The sequence below is a fragment of the Rhododendron vialii genome, chromosome 2a, assembly GCF_030253575.1.
Source record: "Rhododendron vialii isolate Sample 1 chromosome 2a, ASM3025357v1".
In the NCBI taxonomy this organism is placed as follows: domain Eukaryota; kingdom Viridiplantae; phylum Streptophyta; class Magnoliopsida; order Ericales; family Ericaceae; genus Rhododendron; species Rhododendron vialii.
The window spans coordinates 39,629,707-39,657,130 of NC_080558.1; the positions used below are offsets into that span (position 1 = coordinate 39,629,707).

General features: G+C 40.7%; 2 protein-coding genes across 3 annotated transcripts in view; one reads left to right on the forward strand and one right to left on the reverse strand.

Moving 5' to 3' along the window:
* Nucleotides 1–27,424, forward strand: part of LOC131315873 (membrin-11-like) — a 30,234-nt gene that overhangs the window by 1,441 nt on the left and 1,369 nt on the right. Inside the window, exons 2-5 of one of the 2 annotated variants that reach the window (XM_058345090.1) lie at nucleotides 723–982; nucleotides 4,350–4,470; nucleotides 4,560–4,709; nucleotides 5,784–6,154. In XM_058345090.1, coding sequence (XP_058201073.1) covers nucleotides 729–982; nucleotides 4,350–4,470; nucleotides 4,560–4,709; nucleotides 5,784–5,942 — 684 coding nt within the window. In that variant the 5' untranslated portion in view covers nucleotides 723–728 and the 3' untranslated portion in view covers nucleotides 5,943–6,154. Of the gene's footprint in view, nucleotides 1–722; nucleotides 983–4,349; nucleotides 4,471–4,559; nucleotides 4,710–5,783; nucleotides 6,155–27,424 lie in introns of those variants that run through there. The other variant, XM_058345091.1, reaches the window with a different exon arrangement.
* Nucleotides 22,410–25,968, reverse strand: LOC131317521 (uncharacterized). The gene is made up of 8 exons (XM_058347069.1): nucleotides 25,240–25,968; nucleotides 24,511–25,155; nucleotides 24,102–24,395; nucleotides 23,934–23,979; nucleotides 23,127–23,192; nucleotides 22,862–22,974; nucleotides 22,596–22,749; nucleotides 22,410–22,516 (listed from the first exon to the last, which is right to left on the reverse strand). The coding sequence occupies exons 1-8, from the start codon at nucleotides 25,966–25,968 to the stop codon at nucleotides 22,410–22,412; spliced, it is 2,154 nt and encodes a 717-aa protein (XP_058203052.1).

Below are 27,424 nucleotides of genomic sequence, written 5' to 3' on the forward strand. Positions count from 1 at the left end.
CTAGAGAGTGGTTGCATGTCACTTGAATACAAAAGCAAAGGATGTTTTATACGCATCCCTAGAATCTTGCATCGATTTTTAAGTTTTGCGATAAATTGGAGAAGAATATGTCTGAAACTACCACTGAAATCAAAGTGCTCGACATGACATGAAAAACTAACAACAAAATCATTGTAGAAACTACTTTAATAGCAGGATAACAGAAAGCACTGCCTACCTGAGCTTACACCGGTTTTTTTGACACCCCACATAACCAAAACATTTGATTGGAAAGCGAAAGACTGGAGAGAGAGAGAGAGAGAGACTGTAATTTGAATTTTAAAACTGAGCCCAGTGTATTTGTCTACTGTTGTATCATTCCAAGAAGTAAAGAGTAAGTTTGGGTTCCCAGAGCCAGCTGTTGCAGGCATGCTTTTTGGTTCCCAAGTCAAACCGTTAGTTTTGCTTGTGGCCTTAGGCCTTTGGGTGGGAGAAACTAATGGGTACAATGAATCTGACTGTTGATTAAGGTACACTCAATCTGAGCCTCCAATGACTAGTGGAAATCAATGAGAGCCATTGATTTAGATCTAATGGCTGAAAAGATACGAGTTTCAAAAAAACTGAGCCCTTTTATAATGTAGAAGATAGATAGATGGGTTGCTTGAGTAATTTTCCAGCACGGAGACAACAATAAAGAAACAAAGTGCTTGTGATAACAATACGTCGTTTTCTGTGTCTAGATTAAGATGGCCATGGAAGGAGGGGGAGGTGGAACATTATCGGACCTTTACCAGCGCTCGAAGAGATTGCTTCTCACGACCAGGGACGGCCTCGAGAGGCTCGAACGGCTGGAGTTCTCCTCGTCGAACAGCGGCGTGGACTCTCCGGAGCTCTCCTTCTCCGTCAAGCATGACATCGGTCAGATCCAATTACTCTGCGTTGAGATGGATCGCCTCTGGCGGTCCATCGCCGCCAAATCCCAGCGAGATCTCTGGAAAAGGTTCAAACTCTACTCTGTAGCAATCAACAGATCTCATGATCGCTTGTGCTTGGATTGAAACGGAACTTGAATTGTTAATCTGGAATTAGTCTTGGTTATTGTTTCTTTCTTCTTGTTTCCCCCCCCGCCCCCCCCCCCCCCCCCCCCCCCCTATTGTTGTGTTTATGTGAGATGTTAGCCTTTTGGAATGTGTGCAAGTTAGCTATTCATTTGTATTTAGGTGTTTCATTCCCATTGATTATTATTTTTTTTTTGTTTCTGTCAAGTTATTTGTTGAAAATTCAAATTTGTTATTGGTTTTTGTTGGGCTCGTTGTTTGATATCTGAGGGGTTACATGAAGGTGTCCTGATGACTTCATTATGTATTTTTTCAATCACTTACTTCAGCACAGGTTACATTCTGATAGTATCACAATTTGCGCACGAAAATAAAAGATCAACAATACTAATTATAACAGGCATAAATATTCGGGTTTGGTAGCTTTATATTCCTATTCAGAGTACTGTTTTACCAACTAAGAGCATCTCCGAATTACCAAAAAAAAAACTAAAAGAGCATCTCCTGCCCTTTTACTCAAATCTTCACTCAAACTCAAATTTGAGTGAAAACTGCCCTTAAAACTCCATTTCTTGACTCAATTTTAAACCTATAATTAATTGAGTTTTACTCAATTTTTTTTTAACAACCTTTTCTTATTCTCATGACTTCTCCTGTTATATTCTGCTTGTGGTTTGTTTCAGATACCAAAGTTTCAATGGGTCATGCTACATTTGATAGGGGTGTGAATATCATTTCCCTTCCTCTATGCTTTCTATTGATTGCTGCAGATTGCATTTTTAATACTCTTGTATGTCAGTTGCTGCATTTTATAAGATGCTATTTGTTTTTTTGTGGGTGCTATTTGGAAGTGGTGGATAGATTGTGGTACATGGTTACTCCTGCTTAACTTGTTCATTCGTTGGGACTATCTCTTACAAATTGGGCTATGTTCCACTATGGTAGTGTAGATCCTGTTAACACCTTTCACGAAATGGATTATGATGGAAAGTTAGCTTCACAAAGAGTCAAAGACCAATATGGCCAGATACAACATACAAGTCTATTTTGATTCTTTGACAGGTGAAGGCAATCCTTTAAAAATTAAAAGTGCCAATGTGCATAACACAATAGTCTAGAGTCTAGATGTAGAGATAGAGGAATGAGAAAAGAGAGGGAAAAGAAAAGCTTGAGGACCTAATGACTTTAGTAGCCTCACATCCAAGTGATAGAAAAAATGAACTATAAGACAAGAGTGCCTCCTTTAAGAAAAGAAAAGGGAAATAAATGTTGACGACCTAAAGACTGGTAGCCTGATATCCAAGTCATAGAACAATGATCCATAAGACAAGAGTGCCTCCTTTAGGGGATTAGAATTACTGGATAATAGCGAGGTAAATATGATCCTATGGATCCGTGAACCCAAGGTGATTCTTGTTGTAGCATTTGAAACCAAGGGAAAGCTGCATACATGTTCCCACTCTTGCAGAAATGATCCCTGAAGGGAGAAACTACTCTCCTAATCTTTTCCACCTCTCTCCCAAATAGATACTATTAGTATGCTGATCCTTATCTTCTTCCTCATATTTAAAGGACAACAATTTTATTTTTCTTGGACAGCCTATTCCCTTCATCTCACCTTTGTATGATTAGAACTCTCAAATAATTCTCGTGTCTCTCTAACCACTCTCAAAATCACAACCAGGTGCGTTACATTGATGAATGGAACCTCATAAAGTGAATGAATTCATCGGTGATGACTTGGTAGCTGACACCCTATTTACAAATTGGGAAAGAATATCAGTACAGATAAACATGTACAGCAGCCGCGTACAGCAGGGTTTTGTGCCCGTCTCGAGTCCTAAAAAGATGATCAGAACCACTCATTTTGTTCAAAATGTTTAGTTTAGGGTCCCTACAAAAAATTAGCTCAATCGGATGTCGGTTAAGGTGCTTACGAAACATCCAATTTTGCTTCAGAATTAGGCCTAAATTCTGAAGCAAAATTGGATGTTTCGTTAGCACCTTAACTGACATCCGATTGAGCTAATTTTTTGTAAGGACCCTAAAGTAAATATTTTGAATAACATGAGCGGTTCCGATCATCTTTGTTGAACTCGAGACGGGCACAAAACCCTGCTGTGCGCGGCTGCTGTGCATGATTGTTTGTACCTGTAGCAGCTCTTGTGAAACTAGTTTCGACTACAGAAAAATACTAATTTTCATTAAAAAATAAAAATGGACCTTAATACTTTCCCTCCCTCCCTCCCTCCCTCCCTCTCTCTCTCTCTCTCTCTCTCTCTCTCTCTCTCTCTCTCTCTCTCTATATATATATATATATATATATATATATATCACACTTTAGTTTTGGTTTTTTTTATGAATTGGTGTTTTCCATACTCTGTTGGTGTTTTTGGGGGTTCGTTTTGGGGTTTGGAGATAGGATTTGCTGCGGCAATGGAGGTGGTTTATGGCGTTGTAGAGGTGGTGCGGCAGCGGCGTGGGTGCAGCAGGTTTTGAAGGGTCATAGCGGCAGTGGCAATTTAAGGGCAGAAATGGTGGGTGGCAGCTGCTGATTGAGGTGTTTGAGATAGGCAGCATTTCTGGGGTTTTTAACGTGTTCGAGGGGTCGATTTGAGAGGTTGTGGCAGCGGCTTTCGAGGGGTTATAGGAGTCGGGCGGGGGGGTGGTGTTGGTTGTGGGGGGTGGTGGTGGTGGTTTGAGCGGTTCGATAGCAGTGGTTTCTGGTGGGAATGTTGGGCAGAAGGGTTTTCCGGTTGACTACATGGGTTTTGCCAGATTCAAGGAGCTCGCGGGCAATAGAATCAAATGGTGGATTTTTGGGTCACATGTTTTCAGGGGCAGCGCAGGAGGATGGGGAACTTGTTGGCATCTCTCCAATAATTTTGTGTTTTACTTTGTTTTTTGATTTTTCTTGAAGTAAATTCTAGTGGCTTTGAGGTAGGTTTTGTTTTTGCGAGTAGCAGTAGTAGAAGAGAAATTGTTCCCTACGAGGCGCTCTCAATGCATTTCTTCTCCTATTGTATCGATTTCATCTTTTGATCCTTTGTGATTAATGAAATCTTTCTTCGCTGTTCAAAAAAAAAAGTCATAATAAATTTGTCTTTCACTAACAGCACAAGGCTTTCGGAAGGAGAAAGCCAATTAGATCACCGTCTACTAGTCAATATACATTAGTTGGTTTCTTATGACATTATTTTAGTGGTTGTTGGAATGAAAGGTTTGTAGGAACCTTTTGTCTTTTATCATTGGTGTCGCAATCTGATGAACTTGTATTAGTTATGCAATCTTCTTATTCTGATGATGCAGGAAAGTTGAACAAGTAGCTGAAGAGACTGGTTCACTTAAAGAAAGTCTTGATATGTACTTCTCCCGAAATCAGAGACGGACACAAGAAGCTAGAGAGAGGGCTGAACTGCTTGGAAGAGCTGTAAGTGTCTTCATCCCTTCAGAGTAATTTCTGTTGGTCTACTGCATACAGTTGCCTTCACTACTTGGTTGGATTACTTTATGCTTCAGAATGGGGAATCCTCTCATGTATTGAGAATTTTTGACGAGGAAGCACAAGCAATGCAGTCTGCCCGTAACTCGTCTAGAATGCTGGAAGAATCTTATGCAACTGGAGTGGCAATTCTTGGCCAATATGCTGGTCAAAGAGATCGTTTGAAGGTATCTGTTCTGAGGCAATTGCTGTACATGGCTACATGCAAGCACATTTACATGTACACATGTGCACATCTATTTATAATGATTTGAGTGCACGTCAATTAGTGGTGAATCTGCTGATAAACATATGGCATGGAAAGTATGATTGTTCTGGTACATGGTAGGGATACTAAAACATGCATGTAGGGTGTAGACTTGTGTAGAGTATATCATTGACGCCTAGGAACCCGTATCATACCTAGCACTTGTCCTATGATACAGGCCTCCATGTATCATCTAAACCATCTCTGAGTCCCGTGATATAGTACCCAAGTTCCAATCATAAGACTCAAAGTAAAACCCGATCAACCTCCATTCTCCTCCATCATTGGGAATGAAGGTAATCAGCTGACAGACCTCTCCTTCCTCCATGGGTAAGGCTACCATAGAAGGATGGATTGGTGCATTGTAAAAGACAAGCACTCAGTTCTCATTGAAGGCACACTCAACACACGTTACTCTGGCTCGATCGCTCTTCACTGACATCACTCTCTCACTCTCTCTCTCTCACACACACACACACATATAGCTGCTCCGAGCTCTCTCCTCTGCCACCTCCGGTGGTCTGAAGCCATTTTAGCGCCCTCCGTATTTCTGGAAGGCCATACGCTTCCACACCTATAAATGTTTGTGTTTAGATTTTGCTTAGACAGGTTATCTATGTTAAATTGGTGTTTATTCAGTATTTTTACCATTGTTTATAAGTTACATCCATCTACTCAGTTAATTGAATAACTAAAATAGGGAGTTGTTGTCGTATCCTAACTGTGTTATTTATAAATTTATTTGTTTTCTTGCTGTGTTTCTATTCTATTTTTTTGAATATCATATTGTTCCATGTTCTTATCCAATTTGGTGTCACCTTGTCCGTACATAAATTCCACCTTCTTGTTGACATTGCTGATTCTGTGCATGAGAGTAGGCTGCCTCAGTCTGGGCTTACCTAGGTAGAACCAAAATTGTTGCCATTGCAATCAGTGTATGAACTATTGTTTAATCCCCGTTGCAAGCACTTACTGATGTGACTAATGCCTGCAGAGTGCTCAACGGAAGGCACTGGACGTACTTAACACGGTTGGGACATCAAATTTTGTATTAAGACTCATCGAGAGGAGGCATCGTGTTGATAGATGGATTAAATACGTCGGTATGATTTTGACAATTGTCATTCTTATTGCCTTTTGGAGGTGGAAGTGAAGATGGTTGCCATGGGTGGGTGGCTCATCTTTCTACTTCTTTTTTTTGAGTATTATTTACTTGTATTTTCCTGTCCTTTTGGAAAACTATTTACGCTGTGAGATAATGATGGATTAGTGGCGGCATATCCTAGAAGGTATTTTTAAGAATGTGTAACTGGAATTATCAGAGAAAATGAAATAGGAATTTTATTAAAATAGTTTAAAAAGAAACGCATGATTTGTGACTACATTCTTCATATGCTTTGTTATGTAGATTTCTTTCACAGTAGAATATTCAGATGCTTCCAAGAATGATGTACTTTTTTTACATATCTCCTAGTAGCGAGAGGGAAATCCCATTTCATTTATTTTATTGGATTTGTTGGTTTGAAATGTAAAATCAGATATGCTAAATTTGGAAAATGCCATTGTAGGCAGTGCTAGTAGAGGTAGGTTAATATATGGATTTGTTTCTGAACACTTCCAGTGAAAGAGTACAAAGCACTGTGAATATGTGGGCATTTAAGCAAAAATGCGGCCATATTATGTGCACAGGCTGCATAACAGTTATCAGATTAGGGTATCTTAGGCCAAAGAAGGGCGCGGGTTTGTGGCAACCTCAGCTTGAAGACTGAGTACGCAGCTTGTTTGGAGGCTCTAACTTGGGTGTTTTCAAAACCATTTTCACCATGTTAGGGTACCCACGGATTGCTCGGCTTTGGTTCAAGATCTGAAGAAAGGCAAGGTCTCGGAATGGTCATTGCAATCAGTATTTGCGGATTTGGTTTATGTTTGTCAGCAATTATGGAATGTGTTCAATAGTGGACTAGTGCATGAGGCACATCATCCTGCGATCGCTGCTAGGGTAACCTCCCTAACTAGCAATGTGTTTATGGTTGTCTGTTAGGGTTCTTTTTTTAATCCTTGTCGTCTGCTATGGTTTGTTCTGTATATATGATGAATATGTTATATCTCACAAAGAAAAAAAAGGCCAGATTTAACAAGCTTGGTTGAGGATTTTGAAGCGCCGAAAATGAAGTTAGAAGCTCGGCTGAATTTTCAATTGTGGGCGTAGTGGGTGGGGAGAACCGCCTTGAATCAAATACGAAGGACCAGAACAACATTTCTAACTTTGCAATTATGCCTTTACAAACCCCCCTTTTCACTTAAATTTAGGTAGTTTCAAAAAATATTCAGATTATGGCATTCGACATTCAAGACATCTTCTGCAGTATATTTGCCTTCTCACTTAAATTTGGACAAAGTAGGGGCATTGGACTTGGCGACATTGCTCGCTGGTTTAGGAGTAAGTTCTCGGCTTGAGATTTGAGATTTTACTATATCTTCCATTTTTTTTTTTTTTTTTTCCAGCGACTTTTAGGCCACTTCACCTCGCAGTAAGTGTGGAAACTGGAAAGAGTTGCAAGAGAAATTGTAGGGATTAATTTAAGGTGTGCATAAACTGATCTCAAGACACTATCTTTACCAAATTTATATACACACACAGTGGTTATATTATAAGGGATCCTTTAAATTGCTAAAATGTGGACCTCATAGATCCCGATTAAATTTTTAAAATTTGAACCGTTCAATGTGTTCAGAACGTGATTTTAAAGGTTCCTGTGAGAAATTAGCAAAAAAATGACTGGGAAGTGCTTCATTTGAGCAGTTTTTCATTGAACCGTTCAATGAAAACTGCTTGGATGAAGCATGAAGCACTTTCCGGTATTTTTTTTTACTGATTTATCGTGGGGACCTTTAGAATCACGTTCTGAACACTGAACGGTTCAAATCATCGAAATTTGATCGAAAAAGAAAGAGTTTAATGAAAAACTGCTCAAATGAAGCACTTTTCGGTATTTTTTTTTACTGATTTCTCGCGGGGACCTTTAGAATCACGTTTTGAACACTGAACGGTTCGAATCATCGAAGTTTGATCGAAAAAGAAAGATCCGCATTTTATTAAAATAAAGGATCCCTTGTGGGATCCGGTTCTGCTTGGACCCCGTACCAGAACACTTTCTTAAAAAATATTATTTCACATTTTCAAACTAAAAAATAATGCAAATAAAAAATAACTTTTTGATTTTTTTTGCACCGTATAAAAGATCTTATCAAGATCATTTAAACAAGATCTGTATTACATATTTTAAAATTTTAGTAAGTCTATTATTTTTTAGCTTAAAATTATCTTCTTAAAAAATAAAAATTTATTTTCCATTCTTGAACGGGGTACAACCATAAAGATGATGACAGAGGCAAGTGGCCCGGTATCATAATCTGGAAACTGTTTTTTCAACCGTTTAAATCCGAGTCGAGGAACAGTACTATTTTTACATGCACTTGCGAGGAAAAACAATAAATTCTCTCCCTGCGCTTCAAACTCTGCATGGCAAACTACCCTATTGATTGACTTAGGCCTGTCAATGGACCGGATCCGATCTGAAAAATCCGATCCGGATTCGGATCCAAATTCGATAATGTCAATCCGAAATCCGATAATCCGAATCCGGTAATTCAAATACGGATTCGGATTAAATCCGAATTCGAACTTTATTTTTTTAATTTTTTAAATTTTAAAAAAAAAAACAGTAAATTTTTAATTTTGAAAAAAAAATGTTTAAGAAGTTGTATTTTTATTTTTACATTTTATTTTAATTTTTTTAAAATTTTTTTTTGGAAAATATTTTTTTTCGCTAAAATTTTTGAAGTAAAAAAAGTTTTCGGATCGGATTCAGATTTTCGGATCGGATCTGGATTACCATTATCGGATTCGAGTCTTATCGGATCCGGATCGGATCCGGCCCATTGACAGGCCTAGATTGACTGTACATGAACAGGAAATAGATTGGCACAATAAAGAATAGGTTAAGAATATTAATGGGAAATGACAATCCATCCACCAGCCAGGGCTACCACAGTTAAAGCCGGAATAAAGTCTCATATGATCTTACCTAATACAAGAACTGACAGCAAAGTTGTGAAAGTCGACCTCCAGATCAAAAGCTTTTAGAGTTTACGATTGTAAGGTGATTACCATCAATCCTTGGAGGTTGTCATCTCCAATGCATGATAGCTAAAAGTACTACCGGCTATATTATGTGAAAATGATTTTCTCTATGTGCCAAAAAATTCTGCTTATTCTGAGTAATACTCTAGCGCCTCTCATAGGAGTCTTGGTCATGTCTCAGTTCCATTCACCCAAATACTGAGAGTGCTCGTTATCTCAGGATAAGCTAGCTCAATTACGCGATTTTAGCAGTCATTTTTATGTGTTCGTCTCTCAAAGATAGGCTCTTGCTTATTACTCACTTGTTGAAAATGTCCAAATTTGTGACCTTCCATGCTTTAGTAAAAGAAAATATCCGAATCAAACTCAATGGTTGGTTCAGGAAATAGGGTTTCTGGTATAGTGGCTAAGGTATGTAGGAGAGTGGAAATTGAGTTAGAAAGGTAACTTTTTGCTTCTCAAGATGTAACACCTTCGGGTTTTGACACTTTAAAAAAAAACATGTAACATAGCTCAGTACAAGTCAACTTGACTTGTAGATGAAATTTTCACGTATTTGAAAAATTGGCATGCCGTAACTCAAGTTGACTTGTACTAAGCTATGTTACATTTTTTTTTTTAAAGTGTCAAAACCCGAAGGTGTTACATCTTTTATTAAAAGATACAAGAATGAATCAAAACTATCAAAACGTCGACACAAGCACCCCCTGCTGAAGCAAGATTAAAAGATACAAGAATGAATCAAAACTATCAAAACGTCGACACAAGCACCCCCTGCTGAAGCAAGATCGACGAATGTCAGATGAGAACCAATCTAGATCCAGATAGTAGAGAATCTCAAATGACCCCCTGCTCAAACCCAAGAAAGCACATATAAAATCTGAACGGCAACACAACCGTGAAACCAGCTGAAACCAAAAAACAAACAAAAACAAAATAGAACATAAACTAATACTCCTATTCGCCCACCTACCACACCCATCGGATCTGGAAAAACTAGATCGATACAGACGCCAGATTGGGGAAACCAACCGACAAAGAACCCTCCGGTCTTGTCATAGTAGCCGGAAAACACTTCCTTGTTATTTGGAAACTTATTCACCGGAGGGAGCTGAACCACCCAACTTCATCATACGACCAGATCTAGCCCTAATTGAACCAGGGGGAGGTAGAGACGAGGCGGCGGCAGCGAGAAGGAGATGGTGGCGGAAAGGAGGCAGAAAGAGGGGGGAAAAGGTGGAGGTGAGAGAAGAGAGATCTGGTAGGGTTGGGTTCGACTGGCTATGTGGTGAAGGAGGGTGGCCGACTAAAGAGGAGGGGAGGAGGTGAAGCAAGGGGTTGGCTGGCTATGTTACATGGATCATTCTAATCTATCTATCAATATATTATAGAAATGTAGTTGAAGCCTCCAAACTCCCGACTCTTATGCCTTGTTTGGATCAAGATTTGAAATTTTTTTTTCAACTCAAAAAATAGTTATTACCCATACTTACAATCATTACTCACCACTTATTACTCTTATCTCCAATCATTATTCTCATTTATCTTTCTATCTCTCTCCACTCGTTATCCCTACTTCTAATAATTACTCTAATAATTTTTTTTTTCAAAACTCATTCATTAAATTTTTTTTTTTTCAAAATACCACATACCACGTGTTCTACCCACCCAACCTCACTCCTCATTCAATTTCAACAACCCCCCAGGTACACCCCCCATAGTCTCGGACTCACACACCTGCTCGGCTGCTCCGGCATCCATCTCTCTCTCTCTTGACTCTCTGCACTTCCCCCATCTAAAATTCTCGCGGCCAGCCACCGCTCCACCCCCGCTCTCTCCATTTGGTATGACTACTCCTCCTTCACTTCTTCTCTTGATGCCATTTTTTGCCATTCAAAGTCTGTTTTTTTACACTTAAAATGTTCGGAGGCGAATGCAGTAGTTGGATTCCATTTTTGCCATTCAAAGTTTCTGTTTTTTTTTTTTTTCGGTTTACAAAGAAATGCCTATCCTCTTTGCTTATTGTAGGTCATAGAGTTACAATTGACTGCCTTTTTCGTGTTCGACAAAATGCATCACTCATCTTTTACGTGCGAATTTATTTGGCAGGTCTAAGATTTTGACAATTGAAAGCAAGTCGGATCTCACACCGCTCAATTCTGCTAACCACTAGGTAGGATTTTCTCTCGGCTTCACCTATTGAAGTACCTGTAACACCTCACCTAAAATTTTGTATGACTTTATTTGAAAAGCGAGGGACTATCTAATTATGTAAGGAATGGAGACAAAAGATGTTTGAGCAGATGCAAGATAATAATTATTGCATGGAAGCCATTGGTGGTAATTTTGTGGGAGGTTTGCACGTGGGGCACATGCGTTGCTGATGTGTGTTTGCATTGAAATGAATACAGTATAAGTTTGTTAGTAGGAAAAGACAAAGAAACAAAAGCAACAAAAGACAAACAATAATATTAGTTGTTGCATGCAAGCTTTAGGTGGCTTTCAGGTGGCTGTGTGTGCACGTGGTAGGAGAGTAAGGTTGTATACAGGTGTCAATAGCGTCTCTCCCTATGTATAAACTGCCTTGAAGCTTTATGAGAGGGTGAGGACAGGGGGAAAAGGTGAGGATAGAAAGGGGAGGAAGATATGGAGAACAAGGGCCAGAAACGAGGGAAGTTTTTGGAGTCTCTTTTATTTTTGGCTTCGAGTGAGTTCCGTATGGGAGCTGAGCTGGTTATAGTGGTGTCAAATGGGCGGATTTGAGCCAAATTGGGTAAGTTATAAGTGGATTGGATCTTTAATGGGTTATTGACCCATTTAGACCCATTTAGTTAGGAGTCCAATTACCCATACCCAACCAAACCCAACCTATTTATTTAAAATCAAACCCAACCCACCCATTAACCCAATTAAAATTAAAAATGACTAAAATACCCATATACACTGAAATGACCATATCACCCTTGTACATTTAAATGACCAAATTACCCTTGCATACTAAAATTACCATAATACCGCTATATACTAAAATGAAGGAGGAGATACGACATATATTGTACGTATTAAATACTCAAATTACCCCTGTATACTAAAATTACTGAACCGAATGGATGGGTCTCGGGTGTGGTCCGGGAGATGAGTCCCAGGCTGGAGGCTTGTGGTCTCGTTCTCTTCTGGTTCCCCTCGGCCCCCTGATCTGGTAGCAGTGTCCGACGGGCGGTGGTGGTGGGTGGTTGGTGAGGTTAGGCTTTGGGTTTTTTTTCCGTTCTGCTTTTTCTATCGGTGTTTTTCCGGTTCTTTTTGGCTGGTTTTCCCGCTCCGAATTTGTACCGGTTTGGTTTCCCCAGATCCGGTGGGTGGTGATGGTGGGCAAATAAGTTTTGTGTGTTGTTTGCTGTTGTCTCTCGTTTTTTCTGGTGTGGTGCTGTGTGGTGGCTAGATGAGTCGGTGTTCGGCGCTTAATCCGGTTGCTCGGTGGTCCTGCGGCAGTTGGAGCGGGTGTTGGTGGTGACTAAATAAGGTTCAGGGGCATGGCCCTAGGCCATGATTCATCATCAGCAGAGGGGGTGATCGGCAAGGGAGATTCCACGGCCATCGGCGCCGTGTGACCAGTGATCAGAGATCCTGCCCGGGATTCCTACTTCGATCTTTGTGTCCGGAGCTTGTTGTGCTAGCGTAGGCTTGCCAGAGATGTTTTCTCTATTCCTTCGGTTCGAGATCAGTCGGTACCTCCATTGTCGGCACCGGGTGGTTCCTCTTGGCTGGAGGCGGCTGGCGTGCTTGTGGATTCCATCCATGGTGGTCGTGTTTTTCTTTCTTGTCTGTTTATTACTCCTGCTTCCATTGGCTTGTATAGTTTATCTCTGATAGGGTTCCTTTATCAGGTTAGGGCAGCTAGTGGTTAGATGGCTTGCCCCTCGTGTCCCGACCCTTTGTGGCGTTGAGTTGTGCACAGGTCTAGTTTCTAGCTTTGCGGTTTTTATCGCTGCTCCTGGGTCACCTGTGCTTAGTGTTTTTCCGTCGGTGATGGTTTTGATGTAGGTTCCCTTTCTCTGTTTTAGGATGGGTTCGCTGTATTTAGCCTATTTTGGCTGTTAATGATATGGGCTTTCGAATAAAAAAAATGGAAAAACCCAATCGACAAACTTTAATTAATTCAACTCATTTCCCTCGATTACTGAAGTTCTATCTTCTCGTAGTACCGAACCCGTAGTACTGAATCGACAGGTGCATCTCATCCTTCCCCCACCGACTCTTCCCAGCGACAGGTGATTGAGAGAAGGGTTCTAGTGAGAGAGGATTTGCGATGTGAGAAGAAAGCGAGAGATAAGGATAGGGATGAGAGAGAACGAAAATGCACTCATCAATTTTGGTCCACCTGTGTACTAAAATTACTGTTATTGTTTAGTTTCAGGCTTGTACAGTAAATGAGTCGAGCTCAACACTCTAAATCCTCGGCTCGTTTTGTATAAGCTCAGCTCGAACCGGACTTGGCTCGTTTACAAACAAACGAAGTTTGAGTTCGAATTTTTGGTTTGTTAAGTGTACGAGTTCACTACAAAACTCAGCTCGACTCGGCTCATACTGTAACTGGAATTCGAACATGAAACCGTTCAAACTGATTCACTGATTTCCGATTTGACCAAGAAAAAGGTTCGCTTCATGTAACATATTTACTTTTGGTTTTTTTCATTTCTGTGGTAGTTCTAATTTTTAGTTGGGTAATGTTCATGACCCATTGGGCATTTAAGTTAACCTAATTAAGACCCAATAATAAATGGGTTAGATGAGTTTGGATCCATTCTAACCCAACTAATGAATGAGTTGGGTTGGATCTATTTTCTAATAGATGGGTTTGGGTTTCTTAATGGGTCTGGGTTCAATTTACCACCCATAGTTGGTCATTAGTGAGTACCTATATTAAAAAACATCCAAACTCAATGCTCCTGTTTCTATAACTTTGTCGTAGCAATGTTTCTATAAATTTGTCGTAGCAATGTTTCTAATATAAGTTTTGTGCTTTTTCTATTCGATCAGCTTTGGGTTGTTTCTACATCTTCTTTTGTTTTAAGACTGAAGTGTTTATGCTTTTCCCTAAGGAGTATCTCTTCTCATACTTTCACAGGTCATTATTGGAACTAAGTTTTCGCTTTATCTTAGCTAAAGGAAGAAATATTCTGGATTTCAATAATTTACTTCATTTTTTGTCTAAAATTGTAAAAGTAAAAAGAAATCTCACTTAAAAAACTGACATATTTTCTATGTAAAGAACTGTGATGAATTACCATTATTCATCGCAAATGGGGTACTTTAGCCATAATTCATACCACATACGAAATCAAGGGCAAGCCCAGTGCACGAGACTCCCACCATTGCGGGGTCTGGGGAAGGGTTGACGTATGCAGCCTTACCCTTGCAAGCAGAGAGGCTGTTTCCGCAACTCAAACCCATGCGCCAGGCCCACCTTCTACCATACATGAAATCATGAAACAAAAAAATTGAATCTACGTACTAAAAAATACCATTGGTTTGGTCAACTTTTGACACTTTCGCCTTAGATGGTTAACTTTTGGCATTGTTTCCTTCAAGATTGTGGGTGTATGACTGTCCTTTTGACACGCTCTACTGTATATATCTCCTGGCACAAACCATTACCGATCTTGGCCGTTTCTCGTAACACCCGTAATGTTTTGAGTAGTTAATGGCTAACTTTTTCATGCCACAGTTTGACTTTGGCTCCTCTGAGTTAAAATTCTGAATCAGCCCCTATGTTTATGCGTAACTCTCCCTTATTGAATATCGTGGTTTGCTTTTATTGTGCTGAATTAGAACTAGTAGTTGTGGCCATAAGCATTTTTTGGCACCGTTGCCTTGGAGATTGAAGGTGTATGACTGTCCTTTTGACATGCTCTGCCGTATATATCTCAAGGCACAAACCATTACCGATCTTGGCTATTTCTTGTAATGGCTCTAGTCCAAAAGGTTAGGTAAAAGAGTCGAAGGGGGAGTAGAAAAACTTGAAGCTTTAACAACGGTTGAAGTGATTCGCTACCCAGATATTCCCGTAATGTTTTGAGTGGTTAATCATCCTTGGCTAACTTTTTCATGCCACATTTTGACTTTGGCTCCTCCAATTCGAATTCCGCGCCCCTAAGAATATGCATAACTCTCTTCGATTGGATGTGGTTTGTTTTCTTTTATTGTGAATTACAATGGTCCTTTTTTGCCTTAGTTCGCTTAGATTTTAGACGCATGTAGTCCGCATAGATATAAGTATTAGTAGATTAATATAACGCACAATGTTCAGATGGCTGATGTTAAAAATGGGACAAGCAGAGAGTTGATGAAGGAAGCATCAACAGTTATGCACCTGCTACAACTATGTCGAACCACACGTTGAGAGTTGTGATTGATGCTATCATAGAGCCTAGAAGAACAGAGCCACATTCGGAGCGTCGGATGAAAAAAATACCACTTACAATGTGAAACAACTAAAAGAATAAGGGATTTTGGTCTTAGGGTGGTTTCAATAGGTCTATACCACCATGGGAAGGAGGAGCTCCAGGAGGTCAAGAAGATCAAGCCTATTGTAGCACAACTATTTATTTCGAGTAGCGGAATCGACATGAATGAATTTTGTAAGAAGCTTTTGGAGATAGTTGATGATGCAAGAAGCTGCTACGTTGAAGGATCAACAGATAAATATTCCAACGAGGAATTTGCTAAAACGATGTTCTTTGATTTATTTGTTTTAGTTGTTATTGAGTTCAGTGATCTCAACGCGGATCAATCAATCGATGACAAATTAGTAAAACGCTTTGGCTATTACGTTGTATACCTTCTGTCAAACGATGTAAGTTCTTTACTTGAGAATCAACTCCCTTTTCAATTTCTCGAGTTGCTGATGAGCTTAAATTCAAAAAACTACAAATTGACCGAAATGGTGGACAAACTGTTGATAGATTGGAGTCTACGTAGTCAAAGCGACAAGATAATGAAGAACCCGGGATGAAACATAGAGGATTGTTGGACAGTCACAAAATTGGTGAGAAGACCCCACTTCATTTTTTTTAAGTACATTTGGTTGTGGCAAAATTAAGCCAATCTAACTACGAGCGCAGTGCCTTAGTTAAGAGTGTCTTCTCGAACTTTTACTACCCGTCTGTTAGTAAGCTTAGAGCTAAGGGAATCTATCCTCCTTTTCTCAAAGGGAGTAGTAAAAGTCCTAACATAGATTCCATTAGCTCTAAGCTCACTAATTGACTTGAAAGAGTAGTAAAAGTCCGAGAATGCACTCTTAACTAAGGTATTGCGCTCATACTTAGATTGATTTGATTTATTTTGCCACAACTAGATGTATTAAAAAAAATGAAGTGGTTGCTTCTTACCAATTCTTTGATTGTCCAACAATCCTCTATTTTTCATCCCGGGTTCTTCCTTATCTTGTCGCTTTGACTGCGTAGACTTCAATCTATCCAACAACTTGTCCACTATTTCGGTCAATTTATAATTTTTGGACTTTAAGCACATCAACAACTCAAGAACTTGAAAAGGGAGTTGATTCTCAAGCAAAGACCTTACATCGTTTGACAGGAGGTATACAACGTGATAGCTAAAGTGTTTTACTATTTCGTCATCAATTGTTCGATCTGCATTGGGATCACTAAATTCAGTAACAGTTGAAACAAATAAACCGTCAAGGAGCATCATTTTAGCAAATTCCTCATCGGAATATTTATCTGTTGATCCTTCAAGGTAGCAACTTCTTGCATCATCAACTATCTCCAAAATCTTCTTACAGAATTCATTCATGTCCATTCCACTACTCGAAATAAATAGTTGTGCTACAATAGGCTTGATCTTCTCGACCTTCTAGAGCTCCTCCTTCCCATTGTGGTATGGACCTATTGAAACCACCCTAGGATCAAAGTATCCCATATTCTTTTCGTCGTTCTGCATTGCAAGTGGTACTTTTTCCATTTGACGCTTCAGATGTGGCTTTGTTCTTCCAGCCTCCAGGCTCTATGATAGCATCAATCATGACTCCCAATGTGTGGTTCGACGTCTGGTTCACTTAAAGAAAGTATTGATATGTACTCCTCCCGAAATCAGAGACAGACATAAGAAGCTAGAGAGAGGGCAGAACTCTCTGGAAGAGCTGTAAGATCTTTATCCCTTCACAATAATTTCTGTTGGTCTACTTCATAGTATCTTTATCCCTTCACAATAATTTCTGTTGGTCTACTGCATGCATACCACTGCTTGATTGGATTACTTTATGCTTCAAATGAGGAATCCTCTCATGTATTGAGAATTTTTGACGAGGAAGCACAAGCAATGCAGTCTGCCCGTAACTCGTCTAGAATGCTAGAAGAATCTTATGCAACTGGAGTTGCCATTCTTGCCCAATATGCTGGTCAAAGGGATCTTTTGAAGGTATTTGTGTTGAGGCAATTGCTGTTCATGGCTACATACAAGCACACTTACAAGTAGACTCGTGCACGTCTATTTATAATGACTTGAGTGCACGTCAATTAGTGGTGAATCTGTTGATAAACATATGGTATGGAAAGTATGATTGTTCTGGAACATGGAAGGGATGCTAAAACATGGATGTAGGGTGCGGACTCGTGTATAGTATATCTTAATGTCGTTGACGCCTAGGAACCTGTATCATACCTAGCACTTGTCCTATGATACAGGCCTCCATGTATCATCTAAACCATCTTTGAGTCCTGTGATATAGTTAGATTTGTCCCACATCGTTCATCTAAGCCACCCAAACTTGGTTAATATATTCTAGAGGTTACTCCACCTATTGCCAATTGGTTTTAGGTTAGAACCCTCCAAAAAATCTAACATGGTATTAGAGCGGGTTCCGAAACCTTAACCTGCTTTCCAATCAGTCTTCTATCCTCAGATCTCTCTCCCTCTGTCAGCTACTATCGTTCCTTATCTCTCTGTTTTTCAGCAACCAAAATCACAAGAAATACCCATAGCAGTCGACACCCATCCCTCTCCAACCGTCGGTGACCTACCCACACTCCGACAACCTCCAGCAGCACTTGCCGGCACTGCAGTAGCTCCGGCGACCTTTGTTACAGCTCCGACGAACCAGTCTAAGGCAGATTGGTACTCTGATTTGCAGCTACTTGATAGTTATGTCAAATTTCGTGAGGAGCTACGACTTGTTCAGTTTCTCATGGCCCTTCGGACTCAGTTTGAGCCTTTTCGTGGGGCTATCTTGCATCGGTCTCCATTGCACTCAGTACATGGTGCTGTTCATGAGCTTATCGCTGAGGAAACGCGGTTCAAAGTGGCTAATCTTGCACCTCCCTCACAGTCTGTCTTTGCTGCTCCATTTGTTCCATCTGGCCAATATCCGACACATCACTCGCCCACTTCAGCATCTCATCCTGTCCAATTTGCGGCCAAGCCAAGGCCTCAAATTCCTGAAGATGAGTGTAACTATTGCCATCAGAAGGGTCATTGGAAGCATCAATGCCCTAACCGTCCCAAACCAAAAGGACGAAATGTTACTCAGTCGACTGGTTCTCACGCCCCGCATCAGTCTCGGGCACCACAACAGCATTCTCGCCCTCCTGCAGCCTTGGCAGTACTGGCCTCCAGTAGTGCACCTCCAGAGTTTGATTATGAGCAATTTCAGCAGTTTCAGGCTTACATGGAAGCCATTCGAGGGGGTTTTCCCCAAGCTTCTGCCATGACTACCACTCATTCAGGTTTGCGTGGTTCTCCCACCTCAGGTATCCAACCCACCACTTGGATCTTTGATTCTGGCTCTTCTCATCATATGACTCCTGATTTGTCTCTTTTTAGTAATTGTGTGCCACCTGCTTTTCCTATTAGTGTTGCCATAGCCAATGGTTCTCCCATGCATGTTGCTTCTATTGGTTCCATTCTATCTTCTACTGCACCTTCACTGTCTATTCCTAATGTCTTTTATGTTCCTCAGTTGTCTTTGAGCCTACTTTCAATCAGCCAATTATCCGACTCTAGTTTTGATGTTGTTTTCTCTTCCTCTTGTTGTGTTGTGTAGGATCGGGATTCCAAGAAGCAAATTGGGGCAAGCCGTAGAGTTGGTGATCTTTATCTTTTGGAGCACTTGCATCTCCAAATAAAACCTTCTTCCACTGCTGCGTCATCTTTTTGTTTAGATTATAAGTCATCTCCGTTTTATCTTTGACATTCTAGATTAGGACATCTGTCTAGTGAACGTCTAAAATTTTTAGTTAAGTCAGGTCATTTGGGTCATATTTCAGTCAGTAATATTTCAGAATGCAGTGGTTGTAAGTTTGCAAAAATGTCAGTTTTACCTTTTAATATAAGTACCTCTATTTTTACTTTGCCTTTTCAACTTGTTCACACTGATTTATGGGGCCCTTCTCCGGTTGCTACTAAAGGTGGTTTTGTCTATTATGTATCTTTTGTGGATGATTTTAGTCGGTATACTTGGGTTTACTTAATGACATACAAATCTGAGTTCTTTACAATTTATAAGAATTTCCATGCCATGGTTCAAAATCAGTTTTCTGCATCGGTTAAAATTCTTCGGTCTGACCTGGGTGGGGGGGGGAATATTCACTCTCAAAGTTTCATAAATTTCTAGATTCGCTTGGGACTATCCACCAATCGTCTTGCACTGACACTCCTGCCCAAAATGGCAGAGCTGAAAGAAAACATCGTCACCTTCTTAATACTGCTTGGTCTCTACTCCTGTCTTCCTCCATCCCGTCCTGTTACTGGGGAGAAGCTGTTCTCATAGCAGCCTATCTCCTGAATCGGATGCCCACCCCTTTTCTCTCTGGTAGCTCTCCTTACGAGCGGCTTTATGGTCAGGTTCTAATTACTCTCTTCTTCGAGTGTTTGGTTCTACTGTTTTGTTCTCCTCCCCAAGAAAGACCGCACTAAGCTCAGCACCCGCTATGTCTTAGGTGTTTTTTTAGGATATGGCATTAATCAAAAAGGGTATCGATGTTATGATCCTGTGACCAAAAAACTTTATGTTTCAAGGCACGTTGTCTTTTTAGAGCGTCTTCCCTATTTTACTCTTCCACCTCGCACTGCTCCAGTAGACAAAGAAGACTTGATCCATATTGACCCATTTCCTATGGATATGGATGTGCCTCCCGAAGAGTACACCTCCACTCTTCAGGTATCTGATATTTCTACAGCCCCCTCAGCATCACCTTGTCGTGCTCCGATCACCCAAGTCTACACCCGTCGTCCAACTTCTACAGCTGCTCCCCAATTTGCCTCTGCGGATCCTGATTTGCCTGCCTGCCGGTATCTCGTCCATGACAATCGTCAACCACCGGTAAAATATGGCTTTACTAATACCTATTTCTCATCCTCTTATCAATCATTCCTTTCCCGTATTCACACTTATTTTGAGCATAGGTCCTATAAAGAAGCTTGCAATGATCCCAATTGGGTGGATGCCATGCAAGCTGAACTTACTGCTCTTGCTCACAATCAGACTTGGGAGTTGGTTTCACTTCCGGATGGTAAGAATCTAATCGGTTGCAAATGGGTCTACAAGGTTAAGACTCATTCTGATGGTTCTTTAGAATGGTATAAAGCCCGCTTAGTTGCTAAAGGGTTTTCTCAGGAGTATGTGATTGATTATGGGGAAACTTTTGCCCCCGTTGCCAAAATGACCATTGTTCGCACCTTGATCTTAGTGGCCGCAGTGCACCAGTGGCCTCTTTCTCAGTTGGATGTAAAGAATGCTTTTCTCAATGGCAATCTCTCTGAAGAGGTTTATATGCGGCCTCCTCCTGGCTTCTCTCATCTTTTTGGTATGGTTTGTTGCTTGCGTCGTGCTCTTTATGGCTTGAAACAGTCCCCTCGCGCTTGGTATTCACGCTTCTAGGATATTGTTCTTCAGATTGGCTTCACGCCTAGCATGCATGACTCTACTCTATTTCTCCGTCGCACCTCTCATGGCCTGGTACTTCTCTTACTTTATGTTGATGACATGATCATCACTGGTTCTGATTCTACTGCTATTGCTGAAGTCAAAAGTCAAAAGTCATCTCTTCCGTGAGTTCGAAATGAAAGACTTGGGCCCGCTACGTTATTTCCTTGGTATTGAAGTTGCTTCCTCTCCTCAGGGGTATCTTTTGGGACAGTCCAAGTATGTTACTGATATTCTTCACCGTGCTCGTCTCACGGATACGAAGTCTGTTGATACTCCCCTTGAACTTCATGCCAAGTTCTCTGCCTCTGATGGTGTCCCATTTGAGGATCCTACGGAATATGGCGAATTGGTGGGCTGCTTGGTTCATCTTACTGTTACTCGGCCAGATATTTCTTATGCAGTTCACATTGTTAGTCATTTTGTCTCTGCTCCTCGGACTACGCATTGGGTTGCCCTCTTACGTATTCTCCGTTATCTTTGTGGTACCCTTCATTAGTGCCTTCTGATTTCTTCTACATCAAGCTTAACCCTCCATGCTTATGCTTACGCTTATGCTTATGCTTATGCTGACTGGGCAGGTGATGTCAATGACCGCAAATCTACCTCTGACCTCTGTGTTTTTCTAGGCGATTCTCTTATCTCCTGGAAAAGTAAAAAGCAATCTGTTGTTGCTCGCTCCACCGCGGAAGCTGAATATCGTGCCATGGCCCATGCTACCTCCGAAATCGTCTGGCTTCGCTGGCTTATTTCCGATATGGGGGTCTCGGTTACTACTCCCACGCCTCTTTACGGCGACAATAAGAGTGCTATTTAGCTTGCCCACAACTCAGTCTTCCATGAGTGCACGAAGCACATTGAGATTGATTGTCATTTCATACGTCATCATCTTTAGTCTAGCACCATTGCTTTACCCTTCGTCTCCTCCACATTGCAGCTGGTTGATTTCTTCACGAAGACCCATACTGTTGCTCGTTTCCGCTTTCTCTTTGACAAACTCTCGATACTCTCTGCCCTTGCACCTTGAGTTTGAGGGGGGTGTGAATATATATTTTGTATCTTCTTGTAATATGTTATTTTAGGACATGTATCGTAATCAAATCATAGCATAATCATAGGGTAATCATATCATAGCGTAATCAAATCTTGTAATCTTCCTTTCGTAGGCATAGCTTTACTCTATTTAAAGGTGTACTCACCTCATTGTAATTCATTCAGAAATAACATTAGTATTTTCCGTCTCTGTTTCTCTGTTTTCTATCATGGTATCAGAGCTAGGTCTTGGGTGGTCTCACCTCTCGTGGGAAAGTCTCTGTCATCTCTGTCGCCCGAGTCAGTCAGTCAGCTCCTGATCTGTCACCTCCACGTGCATTCGGGCTGCACGTGAGGGGGAGTGTTAGATTTGTCCAACATCGTTCATCTAAGCCACCCAAACTTGGTTAATATATTCTAGAGGTTACTCCACCTATTGCCAATTGGTTTTAGGTTGGAACCCTCCAATAAATCTAACAATAGTATCCAAGTTCCAATCATAAGACTCAAAGTAAAACCTTGTCAACCTCCCTTCTGCTCCACCATTGGGAAGCTCCACCATTGGGAAGGAAGGTAATCAGCTGACCGACCTCTCCTTCCTCCATGGGTAAGGCTACCATAGAAGGATGGATTGGAGCATTATAGAAGACAAGCATTCAGTACACATTGAAGGCACACTCAGCACACGTTACCCTGGTTCGACTGCTCTCCACTGCCATCACACACACACTCACACATATATAGCTGCTCTGAGCTCTCTCCTCTTCCACCTCCAGTGGTCTGAAGCCATTTTAGTGCCCTCCGTATTTCTGGAAGGCCATATGCTTCCACACCTAACATCCATACCTATAAGTTACATCCCCATGCTTAGTCAATTACAGTTCACGCTTAGATAGGTTATCTATGTTAAATTGTTGTTTATTCAGTATTTTTACCATTGTTTATAAGTTACATCCACCTGCTCAGTTAATTGAATAACTAAAATAGGGATTTGTTGTCGTATCCTAACCGTGTTATTTATATCTGTATTGTTTAATCTGCGTTGCAAGCACTTATTGATGCGACTAATGCCTACAAAGAGCTCAATGGAAGGCATTGGACGTACTTAACACGGTTGTGATATCAAATTGAGACTCATTGAAAGGAGGCATCGTGTTGATAAATGGATTAATATGTCGGTATGATTCTGTGCATGAGAGTAGGCTGCCTCAGTCTGGGCTTACCAGTGCAATCAGTGTATGAACTATTGTTTAATCCCCGTTGCAAGCACTTACTGATGTGACTAATGCCTGCAGAGAGCTCAATGGAAGGCACTGGACGTACTTAACACGGTTGGGACATCAAATTTTGTATTAAGACTCATCGAGAGGAGGCATCATGTTGGTAGATGGAATAGATGGATTAATATGTTGGTATGATTTTTACAATTGTCATTCTAATTGCCTTTCGGAGCTGGAAGTGAAGTTGGTTGTCGTGGGTGGGTGACACTCATCTTTCTTCTTTTCTTTATAGTATTATTTACTTGTATTTTCCTGTCCTTTCGGAAAACTATTTACGTTGTGAGATATTAAAAGAAAAACTATTTATGTTGAGAGATAAATTTAACGATGAAATAATGGATTAGTTGCGGCATATCCTAGAAGGTATTTTTAAGAATGTGTAACTGGAAATAGCATAGAAAATGAAATAGAAATTTCATTAAAATAGTTCCAAAAGAAAAGCATGATTTGTGACTACATTCTACATATGCTTTGTTATGTAGATTTCTTTCAGGGTAGAATACTCAGATTGTTCCAAGAATGATGTACTTTTTTACATATCTCCTAGTAGTGAGAAGGAAATCCCATTTTATTTTATTGGATTTGTTGGACTGAAATGTAAAATCAGATATGCTCAATTTGGAAAATGCAATTATAGGCAGTTCTAGTAGATGTAGGTTAATATATGGATTTGTTTTTGAACACTTTTTTTTTTTTGGGTAAGGTAAAATTTTATTAGAAACAACCACATTACACATTTTAGGGGCATACCCCTATCCAACCAACTAAACAAGTTAACAGGAACAAACTCCTGAAACTATCACAACACGAGACCAAGGTAAAGAAGAGAAAAACCCTCAACAATTACAAACTACCAAACACTCTAACTGGGATATTCCATAGAGCACAAAGAGCTTGGTTTGAACCTGACGGTGTTACATTCCTCCAGGAACTAACACATGCTCGAATATCAGTTCGCACTTTAGTTTCTAACTGCTGACCAGAAATTCCATAGCCTTTGAAAATTCTACCATTCCTTTCTCCCCAAACATGGTACAGAGGAGCAGCAAGAGCAACTTTCAATAACAGGCAAGAAAATTGTGTCCCCTTATCAACTTGAATCATCCAGTCCATAATTTGGGGCAGCCCGTCGACAAGGCATTGAGGTATCAAATCCTTTTGCAAAGACTTCAGAAGAGTAAGGGCACTGAAAGAAGTGGTGTTCATGGTTCTCTATAGCAGCAGAACACAAAACACACTGATCAGTTATGGCCATCCCCCGTTTAAGGAGTCTATCCTTTGTAGCAAGTCTCCCCAGGTTTGCAAGCCACTGGATAATGGACCTAACATGATACTTAAACCAAATAATTGGGCACCAATTAACTTGGGGATGCTGCCTTCTAACAACATTCCAAGTTGACTTGATAGAGAATTTGTTATTAGGGGTTAGGTTCCAAATAACTCTGTCCTCTTGCGAAGGGTGAGGGACAAAATGAGCAGGGGTGGCCCTCACAATGTCCCTAGTCATAGAATTTCTACCCCGTGGCCATTGCCAAGACTGGTCAGAAATGATGGTGTCAACTTTAGCATGGAGATGCCTTCCCAAATTATAAACAACCCTGGAGCCAAATCTAGCAAAAAGAGGACCTAGAGGATGCCAGTTGTCCAGCCATAAAAACGTATTCTTACCATTGCCCACCACATTAGTTATCCAAGGATGAACTAGAGGCCTCAGGTTAAACAATTTCCTAACTGTCCAAGAAGCAGAAGCAGGAATAGGGATAGTCCAGAGGCATTGATCTTTGATTATGTAAGTGTGAATCCACTTAACCAACAAAGTGTCAGCTTTCAGGGCAAGAGCCCATAAGTGTTTGGTCATAGCTGCCTTGTTCCAATCTTTAAGGACTCTAAAGCCCAAACCCCCTTCATCTTTAGGAGAACAGACAGCCTCCCAAGTCACTTTAGCACCACTAGACTTCATTTGGATTCCAGTCTAGAAAAAAGATCTCAGCAAGGGCTCTATTTTGTTAAGGATTTTCTGGGGAATCATAAAGTTAGAGCTCCAATAGATTTGTACACTAAAGAGGTCAGAGTGGATAAGTTGAGCACGACCACCATAAGATAATGCTTTGTTATTCCAGGACTGAATTCTGCTCACAATTTTATCCAATAAAACTTGACAGTCAGAAGCACGAAGCCTAGCTGTAATGAGGGGGACACCAAGATACTTAACAGGAAGTCTCCCTTCTGAAATAGCTAAGATTGGCATAAGAACATACTTGTTTTCATTAGAGACCCCAGAAAAGTAGGCACAGCTCTTATGAAGATTAGGTTGTAACCCAGAAATAGAGTAAAAATCATTCAACATGGTTCTAACAAGCTGAAAGGAGGAAAGATCTGCTTCACACATTATGAACAAATCATCAGCAAACATTAGATGAGACAAATGAAGCTCTCTGCATTTTGGATGGTAAGAAAAGCCCCCTTGTCCAATTCTGAACTGAAATAGAGAAGAGAACCCTTCCATGACCAAGAGGAAAAGATAAGGGGACAAGGGGTCCCCCTGCCTAAGACCCCTTTTCCCTGGGAAATACCCAACAAGACCCCCATTGATGACTATGGAATACATGGCTGTAGTGACACACTGATGCACCCATCTGATAAACAGAGAAGGAAACCCCATAATCTGCATAATTTCAAAGAGATAGCCCCAGGACACGGAATCATAGGCCTTCATAAGATCTAGCTTAAGAGCACATCTAGCCACCCCTGAATCCTTATGGTAATCTCTAACCAATTCTTGCATGAGTAAGACATTGTCCACAATAGACCTCCCCTTAATTAGGCTGATTGATTAGGCTGAATAATAGAAGCCAACAAAGGCTGAAGCCTGGAAACCAACACCTTGGAAATACATTTGTAGATGACATTACAACATGATATAGGCCGGAAGTCTTTAACAGTAGAGGGAGTAGGAACTTTGGGGACTAAAGAGATGGCTGTAGAATTCCATTCTCTCAACAGATAACCAGTACTAAAGAATTGTTTTACTGCCAAGGTGACATCAGGCCCCACTATCTCCCAATTTTTGTGGAAAAAAGAGGAGCTATACCCATCAGGACCTGGGGCTTCATCCCCATTTATGGAAAACATAGCATTTTTTATCTCAAGATCAGAGACAGGATGGACCAAAGCAGCACACATATCATCAGGGATCCTGGAACCCACTTCCTGCCTTAGCTCAGCATTGAAATCACCAGCAAAGTTAAAAGAGGAACCAAGCAGGCCTTGATAGTACCCCAGAATTTCATCCTGAATATCTTGAGGACTCTCCAATCTAAGACCAGAATTATTGATGAGGTTTAAGATCTTATTTTTAATCCTATGAGCAGACATTTTTTGGTGGAAAAATCTAGTGTTTTGATCCCCAAGTGAGAGCCATTTCACTCTGGATTTCTGCTTTTTGAACCCTTCTTCAGCCAAGCTCAATTCCATATAATGCCCCAAAGCTATTTTTTCATCATCACAAAGAGCAGTATCATAGGGACAAGTAAAAAAGGCCGTTTGGGCTTGGTGTAACCTGAACCTGGCTTGCTCAACTCGTAAACCAATGTTAGAATAATGTTCCTTGTTCAAAGCCCTCAAAACAGGTTTAAGTCTTTTCAACTTAAGACTGAGTTGCAGCATACAAGACTGAGCATTCACAGGATCAGCCCAAGATTGAGCTAACAAAGGCTTAAAAGAAGCATGAAGCATCCAGAAACAAAAGAATTTGAAAGGTTTCCTCATAACAGGGGTAGTAAGAATGGTTACCAGAATTTTGCAATGATCAGAGACTCCAGGGGCAAGGAAGCAAGCTGCAGAGTCAGGGAAAGCATCCATCCATGTTGTATTCACCAAAACCCTATCCAATTTGCTTTTATTATCCCCAGCACCCCCACGCTTGTTGGACCAAGTATACCAGAACCCAGTTGCAGGAAGATCATCCATCTCTACATCAAAAAGACAGGAATTGAATTCAGCAGCAGCAGTAGAATCAAACCCCACCAAACGTTCAGTTGGCTTCCTTACAACATTATAATCACCAAGTCGAATCCATGCAGCATTACCAATGACCAGTTTAGCACTTCTAATCTCTCCCCAAAGCCGCCTCCTATCTCTGCTACCATTAGCACCATATATAACAGAAACATAGAATTCCTTATTACACTCTGCACCTAGAGCCTTTACCAAAATCATTTGGGAAGAATGAGAAACAGTGC

Excerpts from the sequence above, each read along its gene's own strand:
- LOC131317521 (XM_058347069.1), bottom strand. The coding sequence starts at position 25,968 with ATGCAAGAATTGGTTAGAGATTACCATAAGGATTCAGGGGTGGCTAGA. Across the intron at positions 24,396-24,510 it reads TTATTTGGTTTAAGTATCAT|AGAACCATGAACACCACTTC; the intron begins GTTAGGTCCATT and ends CTGCTGCTATAG. Across the intron at positions 23,980-24,101 it reads GTGTTAGTTCCTGGAGGAAT|TTTCAGGAGTTTGTTCCTGT; the intron begins GTAACACCGTCA and ends GTGTTGTGATAG.